The 26,678-nt window shown below is 49.5% G+C and overlaps 1 protein-coding gene across 1 annotated transcript in view; it reads right to left on the bottom strand.

The window, feature by feature from the left end:
* Positions 1–26,678, bottom strand: part of LOC142586852 (uncharacterized) — a 78,093-nt gene that overhangs the window by 50,012 nt on the left and 1,403 nt on the right. The window contains exons 2-4 of the mRNA XM_075697723.1: positions 17,895–18,050; positions 11,829–11,999; positions 10,072–10,097 (exon numbers count right to left, since the gene is read on the bottom strand). Coding sequence (XP_075553838.1) covers positions 10,072–10,097; positions 11,829–11,999; positions 17,895–17,961 — 264 coding nt within the window. The 5' untranslated portion in view covers positions 17,962–18,050. The remainder of the gene's footprint in view (positions 1–10,071; positions 10,098–11,828; positions 12,000–17,894; positions 18,051–26,678) is intronic.

Raw genomic sequence — 26,678 nt, 5'->3', positions numbered from 1 at the left:
TCTCTCTTGTCAGAAGTCATTATTATAGTCTGTTCTCGGCTTCTTACTTCAAGGCTCAAGAAGTCTAGAAGAACAGACATTTCATTTAGCCTGTCACTAGTAACGCCTGTATTTGTAGAAGGTGTTTGGATCGCACCGCTGGTACGATCGGTTGGGAACTCGGCGCTGACGCCCGTGGTTGTACCTGGGTCGCAAGCCCCAAGGGTAGCGTTGGCCTGGCGGCCTGGGGTACAACTGGAAGCATCCGAAGGTCCCGGCAAAGCATGAGTCGACTGGTAACAACGAAACAACTTGTTTATTTTAACATCGCAAAGAGTTGGCGGTCAGGTTTGACCGAAGTAGAGAGACGGGAGAGCACTTCACTCAACAGAAGAAATCGGAGCCCTCCTTTTGGCGTCCGGGGGCAGCTGTTTTTATACTCTCGCAGTTGAGGGCAAGAAGGAACCCCTCAAAAGACGAGCACGTGAATGTACAATGGGCTAATGGTGACGCACACTGTCGAAGCGCTGCCGTAGCACCATGTCGAGCACGATCTCGTAGCACCCTGTCGTAGCGCTGCCGTAGCACCATGTCGAGCACGATCTCGTAGCACCCTGTCGTAGCGCTGCCGGTCGGGCACAATGACTGTAATGAGAGGATGATCCCTGCTTTCGCTTCGCCTGGTTCGGGCACAATGACTGGAATGAGAGGGTGATCCTTTGCGGTCGCATCGCCGCAGTCGCGCCTGGAAACACCTGCCGATGAGCGTTGCGGCGACGACGATCGGGCCAAAATGTCTGCCGCCCCGCCGCAGTCGCGCCGGCAAAACCACGTGTCGCAGGCGAAACGCAACAGACCGCCCCGCCGGGGGAAGGAGATCCCGATGGACAGGGGACTGCATCCGCTGTCCGGAGGGATGTCGCTCGATGATGCTCATAACCGAAGTCGGGCGTCCCTCGACGTTTCTTGAGCGCAGCGCACAGAGAAGGCCTCGTTCTCTCGTTCAGGTTCGCACGGGACACTGCAAAGTGACTTCGGGAGAGTTCACATTTTTGTTCTCGTTCCCGGCAAGCGTTAGAACTACGCTGAAACTCAACCGCTCAGTCAGCAAGCACGGCACAACCCTCACTAAGCCCTGCCAGGCTCTTTCCCCTTTTTATACCACTGCCTAGTTCCTTACAGTAGTCTAGCCTCACTCAGAACGCGTCCACAAATTGAAAAATTGCACTAGAAAGCATATCATCACTTTGAAACACTAAACAAAAGCAATATGTTAAAAAAAATCCTGCCTCAGGAAGAAAAACATCAGTAACAAACAATTTTGAGGCTGATTCCTACGTTAGGGGCTTCGACTTAAGCCATCGGCGTTACCGTTGAGACTCCCCTTTTTGTAACGCACCTCAAAGGAATATTGTTGTAAAGCGAGGCTCCAGCGCAGGAGGCGGCCATTTTTGGGAGAGATGGTCTGCAGCCATTGGAGAGGGCAGTGATCCGTCTCAATGATAAACCTCGAGCCGGCTAGATAGCATGACAATTTCTGAACGGCCCACACGAGACACGCACACTCTTTCTCGGTGGCGCTATACGCCTGCTCACGACTGGACAGCTTACGACTAGCATACAGGATGGGGTGTTCTACTTCTCCATTTTCCCGTTGGCACAGCACAACGCCCATGCCTCGCTCACTAGCATCGCACTGAACAATGAACCCTTTTGTATAGTCTGGCGATCGTAGCACAGGCTGGTTTGTTAGGGCACTCTTTAGGGCGCTAAAAGCTCTTTCCTTTGTCTCGTCCCAGACGACTGTTTGAGGCTCTGTCTTTCTTAGAGCATCCGTCAGGGGAGCCGCGATATCAGAGTACCTAGGGATGTACCTCTGATAGTAGCCGGCGACACCCAAGAACGACCGAATATCGGTCTTGGTGCGCGGTTGCGGAAAGTCTCGCACAGCGGCCACTTTTATTTCAGAGGGGCGGCGACGACCCTGACCAATCACGTGACCGAGGTAGACAACCTCGGCCTGTGCTAACTGGCACTTAGGAGCCTTGACTGTCAAGCCCGCTTCGCGCAGGCGGGTTAGCACTGCCCGCAAGTGTGCCATATGCTCAGACCAGGATGCGGAGAATATCGCTACGTCGTCTAGATACGGTAAAGCGAATTCTTGCTGTCCCCGCAACACTTTATCCATGAGACTTGAAAAACAGTATGGCGCGTTCTTCAAACCAAAACTCAACACTTTAGGACGGAATGTTCCCATTGGTGAAATGAACGCCGCATACCTACTAGCCTCTTCTGTAAGTGGAACCTGCCAATAACCCCTGACAAGATCTAGGGTGGAAATAAACTGAGCGCTACTAACTTTCTCAAGGCGCTCCTCGATGTTAGGGATCGGATAAATTTGATCCTTAGTGATGGAATTAAGCCTGCGGTAGTCGACGCAAGGACGAGGTTCCTTGCCCGGTACCTCAACTAAAATCAAAGGGGAGGTATAATCACTCTCACCTGCCTCAATAACACCGAGCTGTAGCATTTTCTTTACCTCAGCCTCCATAATATCGCTCTGGCGGGGTGACACCCGATCGTACTGGCTCTGTGGAGGTAAGTTCTATATCATGAGTAAGTACAGAAGTCCTACCAGGCCTCTCAGAGAACAGACCTTGAAACTCTTGTAATAGCTGGTGTAGTTCGGTTTTCTGCTCGGGCGACAGCGGTGCTTTACTGATAAGGTCACTAATGACTTGACCGGTGTCTTCCCTGTTCGTCACTGAGCCTAGTCCCGGAAGCTCGATCGGAAGCTCTTCAGGAACGTTTACCATCATGCACACCACTGCTTCCCTTTGTCTATAAGGTTTGAGCAGATTACAGTGGTAAACTTGCTGTGCTTTCCGCTTTCCTGGCAGACTTACCACGTAGTTAACGTCCGACAGTTTCTGAACAATTCGTGCTGGGCCCTCCCACTGCACGTCTAGTTTGTTGTTTAGCGATGTGCGCAATATCATGACCTCATCGCCAACCTCAAAACGACGGGCCCTGGCTGTCCGATCATAATAAACCTTGGCCCTCTGCTGGGCCTTTGTCATTGCTTCACCTGACAACTCCTGTGCCCTTCTTAAGCGTTCGAGGAGCTTAAGCACGTACTCCACCACGACTGGGTCGTCGCCCCTACCTTCCCACGATTCTCGAAGCATGCGAAGCGGAGATCGAAGCGAGCGACCGTACACCAGTTCAGCTGGCGAAAACCCCGTAGCCGCATGCGGCGCGGTCCTTAAAGCAAACATCACCCCAGGCAGACACAGCTCCCAGTCAGTTCGATGTTCAAAACACAACGCTCTCAACACGCGCTTCATGACGGAGTGGAGCTTCTCAACGGAATTCGACTGTGGGTGGTACACTGAGCTGTGTAACAGCTTTACCCCACACCTTTCGAGAAAAGTTGTCGTCAAAGCGCTAGTAAACACTGTGCCCTGATCTGATTGGATTTCCGCAGGGAAACCAACTCGCGCAAATATGGACAGTAGTGCATTAACTATCTCAACTGAGCTGAGTTCTTTAAGCGGCACTGCTTCAGGGAACTTTGTCGCTGGGCAGATCACAGTCAAAATGTGTCTGTACCCCGTGGCTGTTACCGGCAGAGGTCCCACTGTATCAATAACGAGCCGTCTAAAAGGCTCCGTAATGATAGGTACCAATTTCAACGGCGCCCTCGATTTGTCCCCTGGTTTGCCCACCCGCTGACAAGTGTCACATGTCCTCACGAAATGGTCTGCGTCCCGAAAACACCCTGGCCAATAGTACTCTTGCAAGAGACGGTCCTTAGTTTTCTTAACTCCAAGGTGTCCGGACCACGAACCCCCGTGTGACAAGCGCAACAGATCCTGACGATAGCATTGAGGAACGATCAGCTGATCGAACTCCACTCCTCTGCGGTCTAGATACTTCCGGTACAGGACTCCACCCTTTTCCACAAAACGCGCAGTTTTCCTGGCGATACCTTCTTTGACATTGCAGCGTATGTTTTCTAGGCTACCATCCTTCTTTTGCTCGGCTATCAAAGCCGACCGGCTGACTTTTAGCAACCTATCAAGTCCGTCTGACGTAGGCGCGATGAGCAAATCAGTAGATAGCTCTTCTAACTTTCCCGCGTCGGGCGTTTCCTCTCCAGTATCTGGCGCCTTTAACGTTACAGACTCAAGTTTATTCAGTTCGGGCGTGCTCGGAATATCAGCTTGCTGCGCCTCTGACCCTTTTTCGTTGTTTGATAACGTCGGCCCCGCAACTACCGCCTTTGCAGCGAGCTCCCGAACCTTCGACCTGGTTAAGGCCTGAACACTAGCTTCACCAAACAAAAGCCCCTTCTCGCGCAGGAGGTGATCGGACCTGTTTGAAAATAGGTACGGGTACTGGGGTGGCAGCATAGATGACACTGCCGCCTCCGTCTCAAGCGCTCCGAAAGGTCCTTCAATAAGCACTTTTGCTACCGGCAGACACACGCTATGAGCTTCCACGGCTTGCTTGATCCATGCGCACTCGCCCGTGAACATATGGGGTTCTACATAAGACGGGTGAACTACATCCATCGTAGCTGCGGAATCGCGAAGCACTCGGCACTCTTTCCCGTTCACGAGGAGGTCTCGCATGTAAGGCTCGAGAAGCTTCATGTTCTCGTCAGTGCTGCCTATTGAAAAAAACACAACTTTTGGTGTTGTTTCCGGACACTGCGCCGAAAAGTGACCCGGCTTCTGGCACGTATAACAAACGCGCGCTTGCCTCATCTCGAACCGCTTTCTGCGTTCGGCTTCGGCTGTCTCTTTACGTTTGGTCGGACTGCTTTCACTCGCATCCGCACTACGCGTGTTCCCCTTTGCTCTCATGGGTGTGAACTTCGGCCTCTCAAACTTCGAGCCAAATTCACCCTTTTGACCGTCCTTAGCTCCGCGAGCCCGACGCGTCACAAACTCCTCGGCTAGCTCAGCGGCTTTAGCCACCGTACAAACGTCTGGCCTATCCAAGACCCAGTATCGCACGTTCTCCGGTAACCGACTATAAAACTGTTCTAGCCCGAAACACTGCAGAACTTTATCGTGGTCACCAAACGCTTTCTCTTCTTTGAGCCACTCCTGCATGTTTGACATAAGCCTATACGCAAACTCTGTATATGACTCACTTTTGCCTTTCTCATTTTCCCGAAACTTCCGACGGAACGCCTCCGCAGACAGCCGGTACTTTTTTAGCAGACTCGATTTTACTTTGTCGAAATCCTCTGCTTCCTCTCTATCCAAGCGAGCGACTACGTCGGCCGCCTCGCCGGGTAACAAAGTGAGCAAGCGCTGTGGCCACGTTTCCCGAGAGAACCCCTGCTTCTCGCACGTTCGCTCAAAGTTAACCAGGAACAAACCAATGTCCTCTCCAAGCTTAAACGGCCGCATCAGGTCAGTCATTTTGAACAATACTCGTTCTCCTGCACCGTGTGCCTGACTTCCATTACGAGCGCGTTCCATCTCTACCTCGAGACGCTTCATTTCCAAAGCGTGTTCGCGCTCTTCTTTTTTCTCTTGTTGCTCTCGCTCTTTCTGTTCTTTACGTTCACGCTCCTGTCTCTCTTTTTGCTCTTTAAGTTCGCGCTCCTGTCTTTTTGACCTCTCCTCAATAGTCTCAAGGCATTCCGACAGCTCGTCATCCTCAGCCTCTAACTCAAGAATAGCCTTTAGCAGTTCAGGTTTTCTTAGTTTGTCTGAGACATCCAGACCCAACTCTCTTGCAAGCTCCAACAATTTCGGTTTGCGCAACGACTTCAAATCCATGGCTGCTCTGAATGCTGCTTTCTCTACTGCTTACTATTGTCTTGCCGCAAACTAACCCGGCAGCAACGACAACCACAATTACCAGCTCTGTTTCTGACACTAACAAAAGCCTGGCAAAGCTCAGAAGAAGAAAGTCCCGCACTCACCAAACCTCGCAGGCAGGAATTCCGCGCAGTCGTTCCGCTGCAGGCAACCAGTCGTCACACAGGGCTCGTTGCACTGCTCCCGGATCGTCGTTGAGCTGCTCAGCATACCGTCAACTGCATCTCTTCGCTGCTGGCCTCCGTTGTCGCGATCTCACCGCTGGCAGACAGTTGTTTGAAGTCGGAGGCGATCTCACCGCTGCCAACCAGATGTTTGGATCGCACCGCTGGTACGATCGGTTGGGAACTCGGCGCTGACGCCCGTGGTTGTACCTGGGTCGCAAGCCCCAAGGGTAGCGTTGGCCTGGCGGCCTGGGGTACAACTGGAAGCATCCGAAGGTCCCGGCAAAGCATGAGTCGACTGGTAACAACGAAACAACTTGTTTATTTTAACATCGCAAAGAGTTGGCGGTCAGGTTTGACCGAAGTAGAGAGACGGGAGAGCACTTCACTCAACAGAAGAAATCGGAGCCCTCCTTTTGGCGTCCGGGGGCAGCTGTTTTTATACTCTCGCAGTTGAGGGCAAGAAGGAACCCCTCAAAAGACGAGCACGTGAATGTACAATGGGCTAATGGTGACGCACACTGTCGAAGCGCTGCCGTAGCACCATGTCGAGCACGATCTCGTAGCACCCTGTCGTAGCGCTGCCGTAGCACCATGTCGAGCACGATCTCGTAGCACCCTGTCGTAGCGCTGCCGGTCGGGCACAATGACTGTAATGAGAGGATGATCCCTGCTTTCGCTTCGCCTGGTTCGGGCACAATGACTGGAATGAGAGGGTGATCCTTTGCGGTCGCATCGCCGCAGTCGCGCCTGGAAACACCTGCCGATGAGCGTTGCGGCGACGACGATCGGGCCAAAATGTCTGCCGCCCCGCCGCAGTCGCGCCGGCAAAACCACGTGTCGCAGGCGAAACGCAACAAAGGCAAGATGCGCTGATTATAACGGAGTACCATTTCTTGCGGAAGATTTTGTATTCTAGCAGTTTTCAGAAGCACTCCATATTCTTTTTCTTCTACGCCAAGGTTATGCAGGGATCTCACGCGAATCTGCACTTCTTCATGCAACCTTTGAAGCGCTTCGAAATCTTCGCAAGAACGAACTTTACGTAGGTTTAGAAGGCGACGCATGTGGTCGTTAACAATCAGTGACTTCTGACCGAATCTTTCTTTGAGAAGTTCTATAGCTGTGCTATAGCTCTCGTTAGTTGTCGACAGGCCGCTGATGACACCTTCCGCTTTACCCCTCAAGTAGCTCCGAAGATATTTCAATTTGTCTACGTCTGTGATATATCGGTTCTGGTGAACAGTAGACTCAAATTGATCCCAAAATTCTGGCTATTTAATGGGGTCACCATGAAACTTCGACACATCGAGCTTCGGTAGCTTAACGTGTGCGCGTGCTTGATGAAAGTCATCGTGAGATGTGTGCGCAGCCGTTGTTTGCTGAGCGGATAAAATGCGTTCAGATCGGGATTTCGCGAGGACGGTAGATTCTTGACACTGTCCGACGCTTTGAAGCTGATCCTCAAAGTTATCGTCCGTAACATGCTCTTCTACTTGGTTATCAAGGTCCGTAAGCATAGTTTACTTTATCTTCAATAGGTTAAGATGGTCGGTCAGCTCACCGTATGGCGTTGGTTCCATCTGCATAAGAGTTGTCATGTCGTTGATGATCCTGGTGACCGCCGCTCGAACGGTAGCACGCTTCCGTCGTAGTGTTTCCATGTCGTCACGTCGGGAATGGTAGGCCTCGTGATGACGTGGATCGTTCTTCGATTCTGTCGCAGCGTCGTCGCGTTGATCGCGTCGGTCGGTCGTCCTCTTCAGGTAGCTCGCTTCATCGTCAGGGGTCAACTCAAATCCTGGTCACGGCACCATATGTTGAAAACCAGGAAGCGGAGCCGAAGTAGAGAACGTCTTCTTTTATTCGACGCTTGTAAAAACAACTAAAGAAATGTCGGCGCGCGCTCGGCTCCACGCTCGTTTCTCCCTTTGTCTTCTTCTCTTCTTTTTCGGAGCATAATATTTAACACTGTCCGTTGCCTACAAAGTGTTTACTAAGGTAACCGCAAATAGAATCAGGAACACCTTATACGTCTGTCAACCAAAGGACCAGGCAGGATTCCGTAAAGGCTACTCAACAATAGACCATATTCACACTATGAATCAGGTGATAGAGAAATGTGCGGAATATAATCAACCCTTATATGTAGCTTTCATTGATTACGAGAAAGCGTTTGAGTCAGTCGAAACCTCAGCAGTCATGGAGGCATTGCGGAATCAGGGTGTAGACTAGCCGCATGTAAAAATACTGAAAGATATCTATAGCCACTCCACCGCCACCGTGGTCCTCCATAAAGAAAGGCGTCAGGCAGGGAGATACGATCTCTCCAATGCTATTCACAGCGAGTTTACAGGAGGTATTCAGAGACCTGGATTGGGAAGAATTCGGGATAAAATTTAATGAAGAATACCTTAGTAACTTGTGATTTGCTGATGATATTGCCTTGCTTAGTAACTCAGGGCACCAATCGCAATGCATGCTCACTGGCCTGGAGAGGCAAAGCAGAAGGGTGTGTCTAAAAATTAATCTGCAGAAAACTAAAGTAATGTATAACAGTCTCGGAAGAGAACAGCAGTTTACGATAGGTAGTGAGGCACTGGAAGTGGTAAGGGAATACATCTACTTAGAGCAGGTAGTGACTGCGGATCTGGATCATGAGACTGAAACAATTAGAAGAATAAGAATGGGCTGGGGTGCGTTTGGCAGACATTTCAGATCATGAACAGCAGGTTGCCATTATCCCTGAAGAGAAAAGTGTATAACATCTGTGTCTTACCAGTACTCACGAACGGGGCAGAAACCTGGAGGCTTACGAAAAGAGTTCTACTTAAATTGAGGACGACGCAACGAGCTATGGAAAGAAGAATGTTAGGTGTAACGTTAAGGGATAAGAAAAGAGCAGATTGGGTGAAGGAACAAACGCGAGTTAATGGCATCTTAGTTGAAATCAGGAAAAAGAAATGGGCATAGGCAGGACATGTAATGAGGAGGGAAGATAACCGATGGTCATTAAGGGTTACGGACTGGATTCCAAGGGAATGGAAGCGTAGCAGGGGACGGCAGAAAGTTAGGTGGGCGGATGAGATTAAGAAGTTTGCAGGGACAACAAGGCCACATTTAATACATGACCGGGGCAGTTGGAAAAGTATGAGAGAAGCCTTTGCCCGGCAGTGGGCGTAACCAGGCTGATGATGATGATGACGTCCGCTCTTAATACACAGAGTGTAGGGAGAATTTTTTCGAATGTCTATTTCACTCGAAAACAAAACATTGATATCAATTTTTAAGTATTGCACAACTACACTATTTAGGGTTCGTAGTTTTATCAGCTGTATAAATTACAGCAAAACAGTACATATACGCTTATTAAATTAGCAGTCATCGTGTCACGCGCGCTCAGACAAACATGAACAGATCTCACTCGATGGCCACGAACGCTCGCTGTCACAACGCGGGCGTGCTGAAGAGCGTAAACAGAGGTGATCGAGCGAACGCTTCTACTGCCTCTCCCTTCAACGCGTTTGAGAAACTTGGGGTTACGCGACGTCCAGCCCTAGACGCGTGCGCAGACAGCACACATGCAACAACCAGTCAACTCCGTTCACTCTCTTTGCACCCACCGGAGACCACCTCCAAGGTAGGGCACTGGCGATGCACGGTCGGGCTAGAGGAAGAGACCTGCGCTGAGCTTCCTCCCTCCTCACCCCCCACCTCCCCGCCTCGCGGACGCTTCATCACATGACCTGCAGCATTGGGCACCCATCAAGCAGCCATCCTTCTAAGCTTACCCTCGCAAGCTTCACCTCACATCACAGCATAAGGCGTGTGATAGGATCATGTCGCACTGGTACTTTAAACGAAACCTCGAGGCGACGACGGAGGAGAAAATTCGCCTTAAGTGTCGATATAATTGATATTGCAAGAAATACACAGAAGTCTGCCTGAAGTAACAGTGTTAATCACTGTTAATCAGCTCGGAGGGAAGAGAAGATAAGAAAAAGAAGGGGGACCATGAACAGGATCATGATCTACAAGTTCTACTAGGGATAAGTATATATTGTTATCTCGTAAATATTACTTACCTCTTCTGGCTTGCGGCTCCTGAAGACTTTATTTGCATTAGATGTTCAAGGTTTATGAAAAAGAGAGAAAAAACCAGCAAAGATAGAGAAACATATCATCGTTCTGGTACTAGCAGCTGCTATACAAAACTGTGCTAGTGGTTATTGGACTAGCCAGGCATAGGAAGAAGGGTAGAAGATGTGTGGGGGGCTCAGTGAGCAAAAGAGGAGATATATAAATAAAAACAAAAAAGACATAAATTCACGTTTCTTCCCGCTGTTGGCGCGATTAAAAGAGGCTGGCAATAAACCAGTTTGGTGCTAATGGAAACTTTTGGAAGCATTGGCAACGGGTGCGCTTACCATTAATTACTGTGTTTCCTGTTGCCATTTTTTTGCATAGATAAGTCGTCGCAGCTGCATGAAAGGAGTTCGAGGTGAAATAAACCACGTGCTAAATAAGCGTATCGCTACATGTCGGCCTACTCTGTCTAATCTTGTTCATGAAACTGCGGTTAAACGTTGTGCACGCGTCTTGCATATAGCGCAAGTGGGAGCATATTTTTGCGAGGCTAATGTCTTTACTCACCTTATCTCTTGGAAGTACATGCGTTATCGGGTATGATTTTCAACGAGGCCTATTGTTCCTTGATATGCCACTCCTACGCAAGCAGCGCACTGCAATATCGTGAAGGTGTTGAGCATTTTTATCAATGGCACCAGCATATCGAAGCGGAACACATGGTTGTTGCCTGTAGCACGAAGCGGTGCCTAGCCTTCCTGCCTACCGAATTACTGCCCTGCTCGTCTGCCTGCGTGTCTGCTTGCCTGCCTTTCCTGCGATGATGCGAAAGTTGGCGGGTGTGCAGGTGGGCTTCGGTGCCTTTGTACGGGGATTCACCCGTTTCTGCGTTCCTAAGCCCCTCATTTTTTACCGTCGACGGATGCCGCGGGTGGATTTTACCACAGACTGGTTTGCGGCGATGTATCTCGCACTGCCGCCTGCACTGAGTGCGAGAAAGACCTTTCTCGGACAGCGCTAGGGCACCTGCACGCTTTTCCTCTCGTGAGCCGGCCCTTTGTTTGCGCATCATCGGACTTGAGCTTGTTTGCGGCGCCTTTCACATACGGGGAGCGCGTACCTGGCGTTTCTCAGTTTCCGAATGCTAAGCCGAAGAGCGGTGGTGCTTAGTGCTGGCGCGTGGTCGTACTACGCCGAGTCGTAATCATCGGAGGCCCAAGCCAACGGAGATTGCCCTAGCTCTCGCGAGTCGGCCTATTGTTCGTCGCGAGAGTGCGCAGCATAACCGCGGGGACACGTTTCCCTAGCGCCGCGTCGTGGGGAGCTATCCTCCCGTACCGATGTGCTAGCGGCGCACTCTTCTGTATCTTTCGCCCCTGGAGGTCCTTTGGTTCCCGAGCCAGCCCAGGACCGGGCGTTTGTGCAGTGCAGGATGTCGCAGGAGGCAAATAAACTGTTTACGTTAACTTAGGGCAATACTGTGGTTCTTGCCGCGCAGAATTCGGCACCCTTTTGCAGTCTCAGCGTGCGTGAACGCAACGGCGCGCAAGGTAACATAAGGCGACGACTGACGTGGCCTTGTGCGAACCCACAGTCGTCGGTACTCCTGTGAGATACCAGGCACCCGCACTGCGCGGGGTGCACGTGAGTCTCCTCAAACTGAAGGACACGATTGCGCTTTCAATTGGTTCGTGCAGCCGTAGCTTCCACTCCAGTGCTAGAGTGTAGTAGCCAGCGTTTACTTATCGGTACTTACCGCAGTCCCTGTACGGTACACAGTAGGCGTCCCACCTCTGGAATGTTCCTGGCACACATGCACACCTTTTTCTAGTTCCGCTGCAGGGCCATCTCTCCACTCCTGGGCACATGTCCCCGGGGACGCCCACATGATGATAGCAGTGGACTTTGTGTTCGTTGTGTTTGCAGGCTGAAGTGATGAGAAAGGAACAAATCTCAACATGGCGGCGTGTCTCGTTGTTTGACAAATGATGTGAGCCTGGCTGAATCTGTCACATCTCCTACAAACTTAAGTAGTAAAGTAAACCCCAGCGAATAAGAAATGTAAAAAATCAGGAACCTCAAGTGTGGTAAAGCCTTTTGAAGCGTCAGGGGAAGGCGTAGCCTACTATTGCCGGTTTAATGAGCGACCAAAATAAGGACTAAAATAATAATAAGGACAAGGACCTCGACCTTTTGCTCGTCACAACCTTTCATTTTCATTTATCTTATTATTTCTGCATTTCCAATTAAACGTAACCTTTCGTGGGTTTGTTGTCTCTTTCTTTGCAAGCTTAAAACAGGCGCACCGCACTCGTGCAAACTAAGAGCTCTCGATATGGCCATCGCCAATGAACACCCAACAATATACTTTGCGGAAATTAAAAGCATCCGTATGGGCACACAAAGTTATGTCTGTGCATAAGAATGAAAGACGTGCAGAAGAAAAGATTTTTGCAAGAATTACTATACCATAAGTTGGAAAAATAAACCTAACTCTGTCTGACTCAATCACACAATATGTATGGTGTCCCATGTAACTTGAGCCAAACCTAAAAAAAGAAACATGCGAATGCCACGTCGTTTGGAGATATTAAGATAAATTTTGGCTTCGACCTAATTACATAATTACCATCATCGTCATACAGTCGTCTTCATACCGTCGTCGTGATGCCGTCGTGGTCGTTCTATCGCCGTCATGTGATGCTCGTCATACCATCGACGTAACGCCGTCCTCGTCACGTCATCGACCTCATACACTCATCTCCATCCTATTGTCCACAAGACGTCGTCGTCATGATGTCGCCGTCATATTATCCTCACCATTTGAATTTCATCGTCCTAGTGTCGTCACGTCGTCGTACTCATAAAGCTGTGGGAGGCGGTGCGAATAGGTAGCCGCCGCAGCCACGGTTTATTTTGGCAGGCCAGCCGTGGTGCCGCGGGATCTCTGGAGCGGCTGACACGCGACCGCTCAGGTCGACCGCACCAGCGTGTTCTATTCTCGCACTACATGCACGCGAGCCCTCTTCACAGGTTTTGGAGGCGATAGACGCGCCGTTTCTGTCCCCCCCCCCCCCTCGTATTTCGATGCGCGATTGAAATATGTGCAAAAGGCGCGCGTATAGAAAACCAACAGACTACAAGCCTATATACATGAGTGGCAATTCGTAGAGTCCTTTAAGAAGAGACCTTTAAGTGTTGCGGGGAAGGGCGCAAATAGCCCTCTTGGGGAAATGGCTGAGAGGGTCTGGCCACAGGGCGTATTGTCTTGTGCATTGAGGACGTCATCTTGCGTTGTCGACATCCGCGCGCCCAGTGCGGTGTGACTCGGCAAGCAGAGTTGAGGCGTACTTGCCGGCTACCGCTGCGTGCCGAGAGTTCAGGTAGTTGAAGGGAACAACGCTGAAGATGGCGTCGTCGAACGGCGTGCAAGAGTGGCAGTAGCGAAGAACTGCGAGTGTCGCGTCGCGAGTGTGCCTTGTTGCGCTTGCGCATTCATGCTGCGTCACGATTTCAGGTGTGGGTACGGTCTTGCAGGGCGGCGTATTGTGACACCCAGAAAGACCTTCGTCTCGAGATGGCGTTGTAAGTCCTGCCGCTGCTTGTCTGTTGCGTAATTTGCCAGAGCTTTCGTCAGAGCGGCCACGGAAAACAGGTGCTGTCATCCTTGGTAGTGTCAGGTTTACGCGAATCCGAGAGAGGTGTACCGGGCAACACCGGGAGCGCAGGTTGTGAGTGAGGCGGAGCCACAGTGATGGCGTAGAGGGAAATCACAAGTGAAATTTGCGCCCAGTGGAGCTGGTGGAAGAGCCTCTGAATCGGGGATGAGTGAGGTGCCTCCGAAAGCAAGGCGGATAGCTTGCGGGAACGTCTAAGGAAGGAGAGCGGTGGGCCATAGAGTAGCCGAAGCGCTTGCGTTTGGCCCAGTCAACTTCTTGGAAGGAGTCGTCGCGTAGCTGTCTTTGAAATGGGGAGGAGGCTTATGGATCGAGTATAGGCTTGATGCTGGGGCCGGCGCGTGCTGACGATTTGCACGGGTACACGCAGGTGATGTGGGACGACAAGACGTGGAATCACGTGACAGTTCAAGTGCCGAGAGCTGTGTGACTGAGCGCTCGAGAAAACGTAGTGAGCAAGGACGGTTGCCCGCAAGTCCTCGTAGAAGCGGTGCCGGGAGGTGGCAGCAGCAGCCTAGAAAGCAGCCGGATCGTGGAACCTCGTTGATACGGAAGTCGCTGTCCAGCTCGACGAGCCAGATGTACGACATATAGGTGTAGAGTTCACGGACACCCTACAACCACGGGACGTCTGCCGGACCGTGTGAGGCTACTTCACTCTCGCCTTGGTAGAGTCGGTGCGGTGACACTGGCATGGCTGGGCTTGGTCGTACGGGCCACCAATTTGTGGGAGACGGCGCGAAGAGGTAGCCGTCGTCGCCACGGTTTATTTAGGCTGGCCAGCCATGGTGACGCGGGATCTCAGGAGCGGCCGATACCGCGGCCGCTAAGGTTGAGCGCGCCAACGTGTTCTATTCTCGCACTACATGCAGGCGAGCCCTCTTCTTCTTCACCGACCATGTAGGCGATAGTCGCGACGCTACAAAGTCTTTGGCTGCACCAGCGTATGCTTAGAAAACCTGTGAGCACAGGAGCTATAAAACATCCTTTACACTAGAATGTCATGGAAGAAGCAGCACCTTCAGACCCACAGCCGATTCGGCGAGTTCGAGATCGGCAGCAAAAACACACAACAGCCACCAAAGCTTACGCTTAAACATTCGCGTTATAGACACCCGTAACCATCCTGTGTGATATTGGCTTCGCACATGCATGAAAAAGTCCGGTTTTTCACGTGTCATAACAAAAATCGCATTAAGAGGCACGCCATAGTGGGGGACTGCAGAATAATTTTGATCTCCTGGGGCTCTTTAGCGAGCACTGCATCCATGGTACACAGGTGTTTTGGCTTTTCGTCCTCATCAAAATGGCCAGGAACCGAACCCGCGCCGTCTCACCTAGCAGCGACAACAAGCCACCGCGGTATATATGTAAAGGCACGACCGCTCGATCAAATCGCGCTTTGATCGAGCGGCCATGCTAAATACATCGAAAGACTGCAACGGCCTTTCCGTCAACGTCATGCGCCCCTCGAGCCAGCCTAATTTCATAACACCCGCCGGAGACGCCAAACACAAAGTATAACAACCCGACAATTATGTTATACACTACTGCCGGTGGCATCGAGGTGTTGATGAGGGTATATAAAAAGGCCCGTGGACGTGTCCGAGACTCGTTACGTGTGCCGAGATATGCGAGGGCGGCTGGAGGTTTGAACCTTACTTCACGCAGAGTCAGACGCGAGGAGAGCTTTCTCGGCGAGTAATTGTTTGTACAGTTGTTTACAACGTGTGGAGAGAGAGAGAGAGAGAGAGAGAGAGAGAGAGAGAGAGAGAGAGAGAGAGAGAAAGGGCGATATAAACTTTATCGAAAAGAGCACACGAGCATAGGTAGCTCTTGCGCTGTGCAGTGGAGACAGGGTTCCAGGAATCCAGCAGCCTCAGCTGCCCTTCTCGCCCGGTGGACCAGGTTGAGCTGGTCCACCGAGTCGGAGCTCGACAGCGCTGCCTCCAATTGCCGTGCGATGGGGTGTGTTATGGGGGTGAGGTGCGGGTGTGAACCCATACCATGTGGGAAAGCGTTGCGCAATGATCGCAGTGTGGGCATTTATAGGAATACAGCGCAGAGTGTATGGCGTGGTGGAGACTCAAGTGATAGTATGTGTTTGGAGTTTTCGTCATATTACGCCTTCTTCATGCGTCAGAGAATTATGAGGCGGCGGTAGTGTTCTTCGTGAAAGGCGATAGTGTCGTAGGTTAATGGTGTGGGCGGGGGGTGGAACTGCTCGGCGTGACCCTCTCGCGGCTCCCGGTGTGCATGCGCTCGGGCACAGGCGTGTGCCTCCTGATTGCCGCGTAAGGACTCATGTCCCGGAGTCCACACGAGTTTTCTGAATGGCGGGAGCTGGTGCGCTCGAATCGCAATGCGACGTGCAGCCCTTGAAATCTTGGCCCTGGGAAAATTTCTGCATGCCGTCTGAGCGTCCTTCAAAACTATGGCGCACTCCCAGTGCGGTCTCATCATGATGGCTAACGCTATCACTACTTCCTCAGTCTCTGCAGCGCTCGCTCTGGAAACCGACGGCGCACTTACTTCGGTCCCGTTATTGTCGACTACGCTGGCGACAAATGCAGTGTTTCTTGCGGTGCTGGCCGCGTCTACGTACAAGACGTTGGGCGGTTCTCATACTTCCTCGCGAGCGTCTGCGCTCGTGCATGTCGCCGTCTGATGTGGAAGCTTGAGTGCATGTTTCTGGGAATTGGTGAGACGTGCATATTTTCCTGTATTCGTGTTGGGTTTTTTGTCAGTGCGCTGGTCCCCCATAGGGTACATAAGAGACGTTTCAAGACACAGTTTCCCGCTGTTATGCGGTGTAGCATTTCTTTCTTGTTTACCAGGTGGGCCTCTATAATATCCCGTGCGTTGTAATACACCCTTGTCTCCTCGTGTCGAAAAGTAGCCGCGCCGGGTGGGAGTCCGAGCGCGTATTAGCCGGTCGAGTGCCTCCACTTCCACATCGCTGAATGGTGCGGAGCGTTATGCGAGACATAATAGCAAGGGAGCGGATGCAAGCGGCTTAACTAAAATTTTTCCTTGTCAAGATTCCCAGACTGTGCGCAAGTGTGCCTATGCAAGACGCAGGGATCAGCGAGGGTCCGGGCAGTCTCCCTGGCCCCAACGGAACTTTTGGTTGTCAACACTTCCTGAAGCCGCACCGCAGCGTCGGGCTGATCCCGCGGTGGGTGAACATGGCGCGCAGGTTGTTGTTTACAGTCCGGGAGAGGGGACGCACAGGCTTGAAACACAGCATTCCTTTACTGCCGGGGCGTCGCCCTTCGTTCAAGCGCTGCACTCGGCGCGGGGAGGGGCCGAATGGCGTCCCGTGAGGCAGTGACTTCTTTGTTTTTGCAGACGCCGTGCTGCCGCGAAGAAGCTTGAGCTGTGCCCGCAGTCGCCGCGTAACGTTAAGGTTCGAAGCAGGTTACCGTGGGAAAGGAATGCGCAGTTCACAATCGCCCAATCCGAACGCTGGCTTGTAAGATAAACCAGGACACAAACGTAACATGCTGTTTCCTTGACACTCTGCGCCAGTCAATGTGATCACGGGCTTAAGAAATAGAATTGACGCCCTTGCCTGATGGGACCACCTCCGCAGCCAAGGACCAGGCCTGACGACATATCGGTGAACAGGTTGGCGAATTGCCGTTTGATTGTCCCGTGGTTGTTTACGATACCTCTTCATAGGGCACGATGGTTGCTCCAACAAAATCTCGTCTGCATTGGGGTAGGACAAAGCTTGCACGTGAGGGTTCCCCATTTGTTGGCGACACGGAATTAGGCATCCAACTGCACCATTTTCAGGATTTCATACGCTGAAGTAAATGTGTAGTGGCTGTCAGTTGATATTTTAAACACAGTACTCAGTGAGCCGGCAATGTGTACGTCGAGTATTTACGTCACTCGTTGTCGTACTACCCCGTGCCGTTTAATGGCGTTGGCACCTACGGTAGCCAGCCGGTTGCTGGTCAATTTTTAAGCTATTTACCATGCCCCTCTCTCTGTCGTATGTCTTATGTGCCCTTTTCATAGTGGTAATGACAGATTGCTGAATAAACCATGACATGACGGATAAAAGTGCAACTAAAATCGAAGAAAGGACGCCTAATCAACAAATATTTGGCAATAGTAGAAAAGAAAGCACTCACCTTGAACAATGCACCATTCCAAACACATTAAAAGGAAGAGGATGCCTGCTTGAGTAAATTTGCCCATGATTGTTAAGGTATCACAGCTGTTATCGTTAGGAAAGAACGTCCAAACGTTTAGAAGAGCGAGGTTATCTTAGAACATCTGTAAGAAACCTGCAAGAAGTTTGAGATCACTAGCGGTTAGGAAGGCCCAGGCGGTACTCATTACAACAAAATACCGTGAAAGCATTACTGCGCTTCGTGCGACCATCTGGCCTGTGTGAACACCTATGATGATAACGCGCTTACTGTTTTCTTTAGAGCGCCAGTCTTATGCGCCCGTTCCGGCGTTTAGCGTCGGCGTCCCTCGGCGTAACCGAGCGAACGAGCGCAGCGAAGGATGAAAGAGCGAATTCGCAGCCTTGCGGGGGATGAAAGCAACGCCACCTAGAGGAAATTCTTTCCAGGCCGGGGTACTTCGCGGCCGCTTGATCATGTCATCGGTATGGGGCTGTCAGCGTGGCGTAGGTTGCATAAAGATGTTGGTTGTTGGGACATGTTTGGACGCGCGTCCAGGCTGCCGTCAAACGCAAGTGGTCACTGAAAAACTTTTGTTTGCTTGAACCTTTATTTCTATTCGTGAATCGGCAACGGCGACCAGCATCGGTGCTTATCGCGCGTTAGGTGTGCCGAACAGGGTTGCGGAGAATTAGAATCAAGTGCGAAATGCATGGGAAGTGTTGCTTGCCACGGTAAATGTGCCCAATGAACAACGTACTCGAAAGTCCACGTTTTCTCGTTCCCTAAAGCCGACGAAGCAAGAAAAGCGTGGATAAGTGTCATTCCACGCGAAAAGCTTCTGAAATTGTGAATGTTTTAATATTTTCCTAGCGGGTTGCCTCTACTGTTGGGTTGGAAGCCTTGCTTACAACTCCTTCGTGACACGTAGAGGCTAAATACGTCAACCACAGCCCACAATGTCAGGTAGCCGCGCTTATGCTAAGATATATGTATATATTTTTTTCATGTGTGTGAGCGTGACTTGAAACCCGCAAGTTTCGTTCGAAAGACAAGATACATTGATCAAGCCACCGGCCGCACAGTGACTGCGTCGCTCGCACGTTTGCGGCTTCGACCTGAGTCCGTACCGACGGCATTCCCTTATTGCCCAAGCTACCTGTCCAGAGAAGGGACCAGACGACAGCATCCAGAGAGCAAACGAATGCGCTTAGACGCCGCTGCCATTGAAAGAGTTCTCGAGGAGTCAATTCGCACTGCCTCGAATCAGGAACAAGCAGACAAGCTTTGCGATTTGAAAGATCTGGCAAGCTTCGTTCGAGGTCAGCAGCTGACATTTTGGCATGTCATAGAAGGCAATGAGTAGGTCATTTTTTTATTATTAAATTATGGGGTTTACGTGCCAAAACCACTTTTTGATTGTGAGGCACGCCGTAGTGGAGGACTCCGGAAATTTAGGCCACCTGGGGTTCTTTAACGTGCACCTAAACCTAAGTACACGGTTGTTTTCGCATTTCACCCCCAACGAAATGCGGCCGCCGAGGCTGTGATTCGATCCCACAACCTCGTGCTCAGCAGCCCAACACGATAGTCACTGAGCAACCACGGCGGGTATTTTTTTTTTACTTACATACCTACAGCGCCCAATGTTGGGCATTAGAGTAGGGGCAAGGATTATACATATGGTTGATAGCACAAAAGAACTAATCTAATAGATAATAGAACACAATATTAAAACACACAATAACTAATACCGCATTTCACGTAAGGTTACTTTGAAATCCAAAAGAAATACACGTTATACACGTTAAAACACAATAACAGAAAATAAACCGATTAAGGCCAAATTACAATTGAGGGTAATATCAAAAGCCTTGTTCAGATAAAGGTAAATCTCCTATTCTAACTAAAGGAAAACAAATTTTTCTACTAAACATAACATTGTCGCGACATCAACTTTCATACGCAGATGGCGTTGCTGTGACAATTTTATGCGGCACTTTATTCTAGTCGCCTGCGCTCTTGGGAAAGTAGGAATGCTTATATAGATTCATACAGCATTTGTACTCTTGTACTTTTGGCGGATGATCTCTTCTGGGTGATATGTGACATGGGTTCTTCATGTTCATGCCCCTACACAAACCAGTCTTGTCTGTGTAAATACTGAAGAAAAGTTTAAGTCGCAAATATTTCCGTCGGTTTTCGAGGAATGGTCACCCCAAATTACATTTATTTGCGATGAACTTAGTGAAATCATAGTTAGCGTTAACGAGCCGGGCTGCGTGTTTTTGTATTTGTTCCAGTTGATTAATGACTGTTTGTTTCTGGGTCCCAGGCAGAGCAACCGTACCCCAGGACTGGACGAAGTTTGTTAAATAAGTTGTTTCCTTTAGCTTATGGGGGGCTCTCCAGGACTTTGGCTCACATTTGTAACGATGAGGCTCCTTGGATTAGATACTTCGTTGTTGTGGAAATCTACGTAACTCTAAAGGTAACCATCGTAAAAACATCAGTGAAGCGGTTTTTGCCTAGCGTGATAGTTACATCCGCGGTCGACAGCAAACGACTGCTGCCGGAGTTGCTTGAGGGAGCTGCGGGGTTCAGCAGTGTTATGAATTCAAGTTCTGAAGAATGACAGCTGGACACCTGCAAAACTCATGCTTCTGTTCTGAGCAATGTATCCACAGCAAAAGGAGATCATAAGGCCTTGACCAGTCAACTGCTCATCGAGCAAGTGCAGTTATTCTAAAAAAAAAAATAAGAACGACGGCGATACTCTGTTCACTTCATGGTGTGTTGCTGCATACATTTCATAATATCGCCGCACGCGTACAAGTACATGCGGTCACGGGAGCATCGTCATGCCCCACCCAAGGAACGTTCGGTCAAAATGTTATTCACTCGGAATGAGCTCCCTATTAGAGCAGCAAGACGGTACATTCCTCCGCGACAATGCAAAGAGATCTAGACAATTGTCAAGACTGTCACAGCTTCGCCCGAAAATCACACCTACAGTCTTGTCAAAGAAATTTACAGGGGAGGACTGGTTTACCGAGCAATGCCAGCTGTTTAAGCTATGGCTCACAATTACTTGTCGTGGAGGAGCACTCCAAGCGTGCGGCATTTCTAAATGTCCAAAACCAACCGCAAATGTCGACGGAACTCACACTCCAAATTTCTCAGGGACGAGGAGCCTTCGCACTTCTACTCCTGTGAAAAGGGGCATAGCAGTGAGTTGCTGCTGAAATATGTATTGTGTGCATCTCAAACATTCACCTAAAAAAGTTTGCCGGCAATTGAACCAGAAGGTGTCCTGCACGGACAACAAGGCTAAGAAGCAGAAGCTGAAAACTATAATAAATAAATGAATAAAAGGCCAATGCATGTGGAAAACACCTGGATCTCTGTGGTTTTTTTGTGTTTTTTATTCAGTGTATTCCGCGCGTAGAAGCGACAAAAAAAAAAGATGTTTAGCCCAGCGCCTAACTATTATACAAGCTTCTGTTGAAGAGTTCGTGCGCTTACGCCGGCCCCCTGTCTACATCAGGGAGGCAGCCCACGGCCTTGAGCCAGTCTAGGTGGCGTTTATGAAAGACTGCGATAGCGAAGAGAGCGCAAGGAGGAAAGTGGAGGAGGAGGGTATCGCGAAATCGTGAGAAGGAAAGCGTAATGCCGCGCGAGATGGGCTTTGCGACGACGACCGCTACGAGATGGTGTCAGAGCAGCCTGCCGTCGTCTGTTCACCGATTGCAGGCGGCGAGCGCGTGCACCAATACCACATACGGAAACAAAGCGCTGCATAAGCGGAGGTCAGTCTTCGGTTGCGGCTGTGAATCACGTCCGCGTGTCGCCCACGCGCTGCCTCTCGCGATCGCCCGCTTACGCGAGGCAGTCGCGCCACACATCGCGCCATTTGCAATGTGCCGCTCGAGACAGATTGTACATACCAACTGAATATCGCAATCGTTGGTGACTTTTATTTTTGTTTTCCTTGTCTGTATCTCACTCTTCTACTCTCCTTTTCAACCAAGTTTCTCTTACACCAGTGGATGTTAGCAAACAGTAAACTCTCACCTGATTAACTTGACTGCCCTTCCGTTCTTTGAAGCTGTCTTTTGACAAACTCGACGTTGGATGAATTGGTTCACTATGTCAAATAAATTAAAAGGGCGAAAAAAACACAAAGAATAGACGACAGCACTAACGCCCAACTTGGAACTGTTTATTTTGATGAGGATAAAAAAAACATTAATGCTGTGCAAATGTATTTAAAAGAAGTGACCAAGGTTAAACGTTATTCATCAAAGGTAATAAATTTTTCACGTAAAACTTTTCTGTACCTATTCTCGCCTTTCCTTAAGTTAGGAGAGTGAGACTAACACAATCCCGCAACCTCCCGGCCTGAAGAAAAGCCACCAAAGACTGTGCAGCGACTTCTTGATATCTTAATTTACACAACCAATGAAGAGCAATGGGAGCGCCAGAGCTGATGTGTCTTATCGCCCCCCCCCCTTCTTTTTCTTTTCTGTAGCTATTGTAGGTACGCAAGACTTACATTTGCGTCGCAGGACTAACAAAGTACGTACAGCGCCATTATTGCATGCCGGAATGGATGGCGCCGTTATTAGGGGCATCAGCTGGTCGTTTTCAATCCTGTTCACACTCTTGTATTACTCAATAAACATTCTACATAAAACCAGCAGGCATTGGTCTTTGAACTTTGTTGAGTGTATATCGACAGTTTTAGTAAGATTGTTTGCAGAAAGCATAGCAATGTTCAAGGTATCTTCACAGAGAGGACTCAGGACATCACCCATGTTTTTTGTACTACACATGCGCCATCTATTTGCCACCGTGTGTCACACCATTCTATAGCACGTGTAAGTGAGAAGTATTGCGAACAGATTATGAGAACTTCATTTTGACAAGAACAACACCGCAATGATGGACGCTGACGCATTGGCGAAAAAGACAAGAAAGAAACTCTAACCACTAAAGTTTATTACGAGAATGCACGAATAACATATGCAGCATATATCAAATATGGGCCCCGGGAACAGCAAGATAACCAGAAATAAAAGAAAGGCACATTCACAGTTGTATGCCAATCCGAGTTACTCCTACACCTATAGGACAGCGAAGCCTCGTATGGGAGTTCTGACACGCTTCGAATGTAAAGAAAAGTGCTCCTTCGGGAGCGTGAGGGGCACAGGTGTGGAAGTCATTCTCTCAGGTTGCTCGGGAGTGCGGGCGACTATGAATTCAGATCCCCTAGATTCGCAGCAGCTGGGATTCCCGGCAGGCCCGTGAACACCTAAGCCAACGCTGATGTCAGGTTGAAGGGACACTGTTCGCGCACAAGCACGATGTGCGTTACCCGCCCATAGAGGAGAAGGCACACTTCTATAAGAAAACTCTAAAGCAGCACTATAAACTCCTGCGGCATACATTGCAGACTATTCCACCATCACACCCTTTCCTTTCCACTGCCCAAGTAGACACCGTCAGAACCATCTAGCTCAACACTTTGCACACTCCAGCGTGCCAATACCTTTATAGTTACGCTCCGACCACTCACGTCCTAACTGCCCGTCTGCGTACGCAAACGTAGAGCACATACTTTTTTATTGCCCCGTAGCCATACAATCCCCTCACTACCCTAACCCCACATCTCCCCACTGGCAGATGTCGTTGGCGTTGGCGGCCTTCGCCGACCAACTGGCCATGGACCTCCTGGCAGAGGAATATCTATAGGTCTTAGTCTGACCTGGAATAAAGTCTTTTTTCTTTCCCTCTGTGCTGGGTATGCGGCCGAGCCACTAAAGAAAATTTATTGATAGGTAAGGTTAACACAGCACACGTGAATAGTACTGTTGTGAAAGTAGAGCATAGATTCATCTAACATCTGTGAGTTATCCATCGGGGAACTGTCCATCACGTAGCAATTCATTTTAGAAAAGTGGCAGCGACGTCACGAGGAAGAAGAAACAAACTAACAAGAGAAGGCCTGGCACGAAACGGCTGATATACATTTTTTGCTCTCAAGTTCTGCATCCCCCCATCAGTTTACCCCCGGCTTCTAGGCTGGTACGCGCCATGACACAGAGAAGAAGCAAGCAAGGCTTGCTTTTTCCTCTCTCTCTCTCTCTCTCTCTATATATATATATATATATATATATATATATATATATATATATATATTTATATATATATATATATATATATATATATATGAATTGCTTGAATGAATATGGATTCGAGTACCTTGTCTTTGTTCCCACTCTCCGCACTGACAGGGGCCACGGTACTGTTATAGACCACATATTGTCCAATCTTAGTCACTCTAAATGCTCCTGTGGTTCAAGGCAACACAACAAATCACTACAGAGTCTTCGTGGGTCTAAGGGCCTCTCTGAGTCTAAGGGTCTCTGAGTAAATGTGGTGTACAGCTTGCCAAGCAGCAATTCATATTCTTGTGCAGAGTTCGTAACGAACTCCGATTTGGCATGTTTATTATGTTTATTCTTCATGGTTCACCATAAAACTAGTTTAACAAGTTTTCCAGTATTGTCTCCAACGGACTGGCTATGTCAACAACTGTTGTAGTTAAAAAAAAAACGAAATTATTCTCAAATTAAATGGGTGACATCTCACTCTCTTAACTGCTTAAAGAGCAACTGCATCAATTTCAACGGATATCAATAAAATTTGCTGGGTGCGTTCCTCTCTACACATACCACATTTCTTCAAAACAGGAGGCTTGAGAGTCGCGCAGTTTTAAGAATAAATCCTTTCAGCTCCCTGTGTCGCCCACCCTCAAGTGACCTTGAGCAAAAAGCCAGAGTCGTTATCCGAGCAAGTGGGGAGAACAAAACGACATCATCCGGACAATCAGTCAAAACTTAAGAAAATGCGGTCTCTGGCCCCGTGCCCTTTGTACATGACCACATTACATACGCTATTTACTGCCCAATTAAGTTCCTCCTTCTATGGCGTAACGTGGCCTCCAATACTGTGCGGCCACAAGGCGCACCAGTGCGCTTTCAGAGGCCACGGTCGGAGCGCAGGACTTCTATGGGAGAAAAATAAGTGTTGCTAGTGCTCAACAGGTGATTTATACTAAATTAATAAGAGCTCACTACCACTCTACTACAATTCCGCTGTTCAGACACGTGTTCGAAATTGCTGAGTGGGAAAGTTAGTGAGTGAAATATCGTTAATTACGTACTTGAAAAAGGGGATACCAGCGACTGGCCGATGCAACAACTGGCCGAAAAGCTTCCGCTAATGCACATCATTAATTACCTAATATCCGCCTCTTCAGGTAATCTTTCTGAACAGCCTTGCGCTATACGCTCCAGGCGACTTTACCTCCTATGTTTAATATGTCTTAAAACTAAAGAAAACAGTATCACAGTTTCGCCATAACGGCGAAGCAGTGAAGGCGATAGCAACATGTTAGATGTTACACGAAGTGGAAGACACGTAGATCTAGTGGCAGCATAAATTGAAGTAAACGAAGGATGGCTAAATAAAAACGAGTTGTTGTGCTAGGGCATCTCTGTCGGAACACGGACATCGGATAACTGTATTTATGATTATCAAATAAAGCCAACTTGTATTTTGGGGAATTTACCGCCACTTTACCGTATCGGGTATGTTTCAAAAGTCTTTCCTGATATGACCACGAAAGTACTGCACAGCCGCCCCAATAAAATTGCGTCATGCTCAGGTGTGAGTTCCGTTATTGTTTCTCACGCTTAAGATTTAAGTCAGAAGATTTAAGACGAAATGCAAGCGCTGTCAGTGTTTTGTTTCAAGACATTTGTTGTGGCCTGCAATTCTCAAAATGATGAGGAATAATTTTGTCAAAAGTATAATGCCTGGTATGAACGACGTTAGCGATAGAATGGTGGGGCAATATAACCGGCATATACCGCATCTCGTATAGCATGACATGTTAAAAGCATACATATACCTAAGTATACACAGAACCTCACGGTGACGCTGGCGATGACAACGGCAAAACTTCAGCGACGATTACGGTACTCAGCTGTATGCGTGGATTCATTTCGCGGTATATTGGCTGGTGCTTACTATGTGTTTCGTGCGGCACGTTGCAAACTAAGTGATGTATGGCGCGGACTGCCTCCCTAATCGCGAGGCGTCGGCGCGATTCACAGCAACTGCCGCAGCCAGACCTCAGCTCATGCAGCGCTTTGTTTCCGCGCAGGCAACGAGAACTACTTCGGCACCAACTTGTAACCATCATCGCCGCAAAACCAGTCTCGCACAGCACTACGTTTTCCTTCTCACGCTTTCCCCACACCCTCCTCCTTCGCTTTCCGCCTTATGGTTCTGCTACACCCTCCTGCGCTTTCCTCCTCACGCTCTCTCCGCTATCGCCGTCTTTCATCGACGCTCCCCTTTCGCTCTTTTATCCTTTTGCTGTGCTCGTTCGCTTGGTTACGAGGATGCCGAGGGACGACGTCGACGTGCTGCGCAGCAACGGGCGCTTATGAGCTGCGTTCTAAAATTCGCTTCGAGTGCCCAGGTAATTACTATCGCAGCAAAAATGGTCAGTCTCTGCGCGAAGGCAGTGCATTAAAAATGATAGCAAGGTTTAGCGTTGCGCGTTGGTTAAGCGGGTTTACCGTGTAGTGTTGCGTCTCACAACGCTGGCCTGATGAGGAGCGGGCGATTGGAGTTGCAGGTGTCGCAGCTCTATGTTGCACGAGATGAGACCTCCCCCCCCTCCGCCAAAAAGAAAGAACCACCGGAATT

Source organism: Dermacentor variabilis, chromosome 7 (genome assembly GCF_050947875.1).
Source record: "Dermacentor variabilis isolate Ectoservices chromosome 7, ASM5094787v1, whole genome shotgun sequence".
NCBI lineage: Eukaryota > Metazoa > Arthropoda > Arachnida > Ixodida > Ixodidae > Dermacentor > Dermacentor variabilis.
This window is presented reverse-complemented; position numbering and strand designations above follow the sequence as displayed.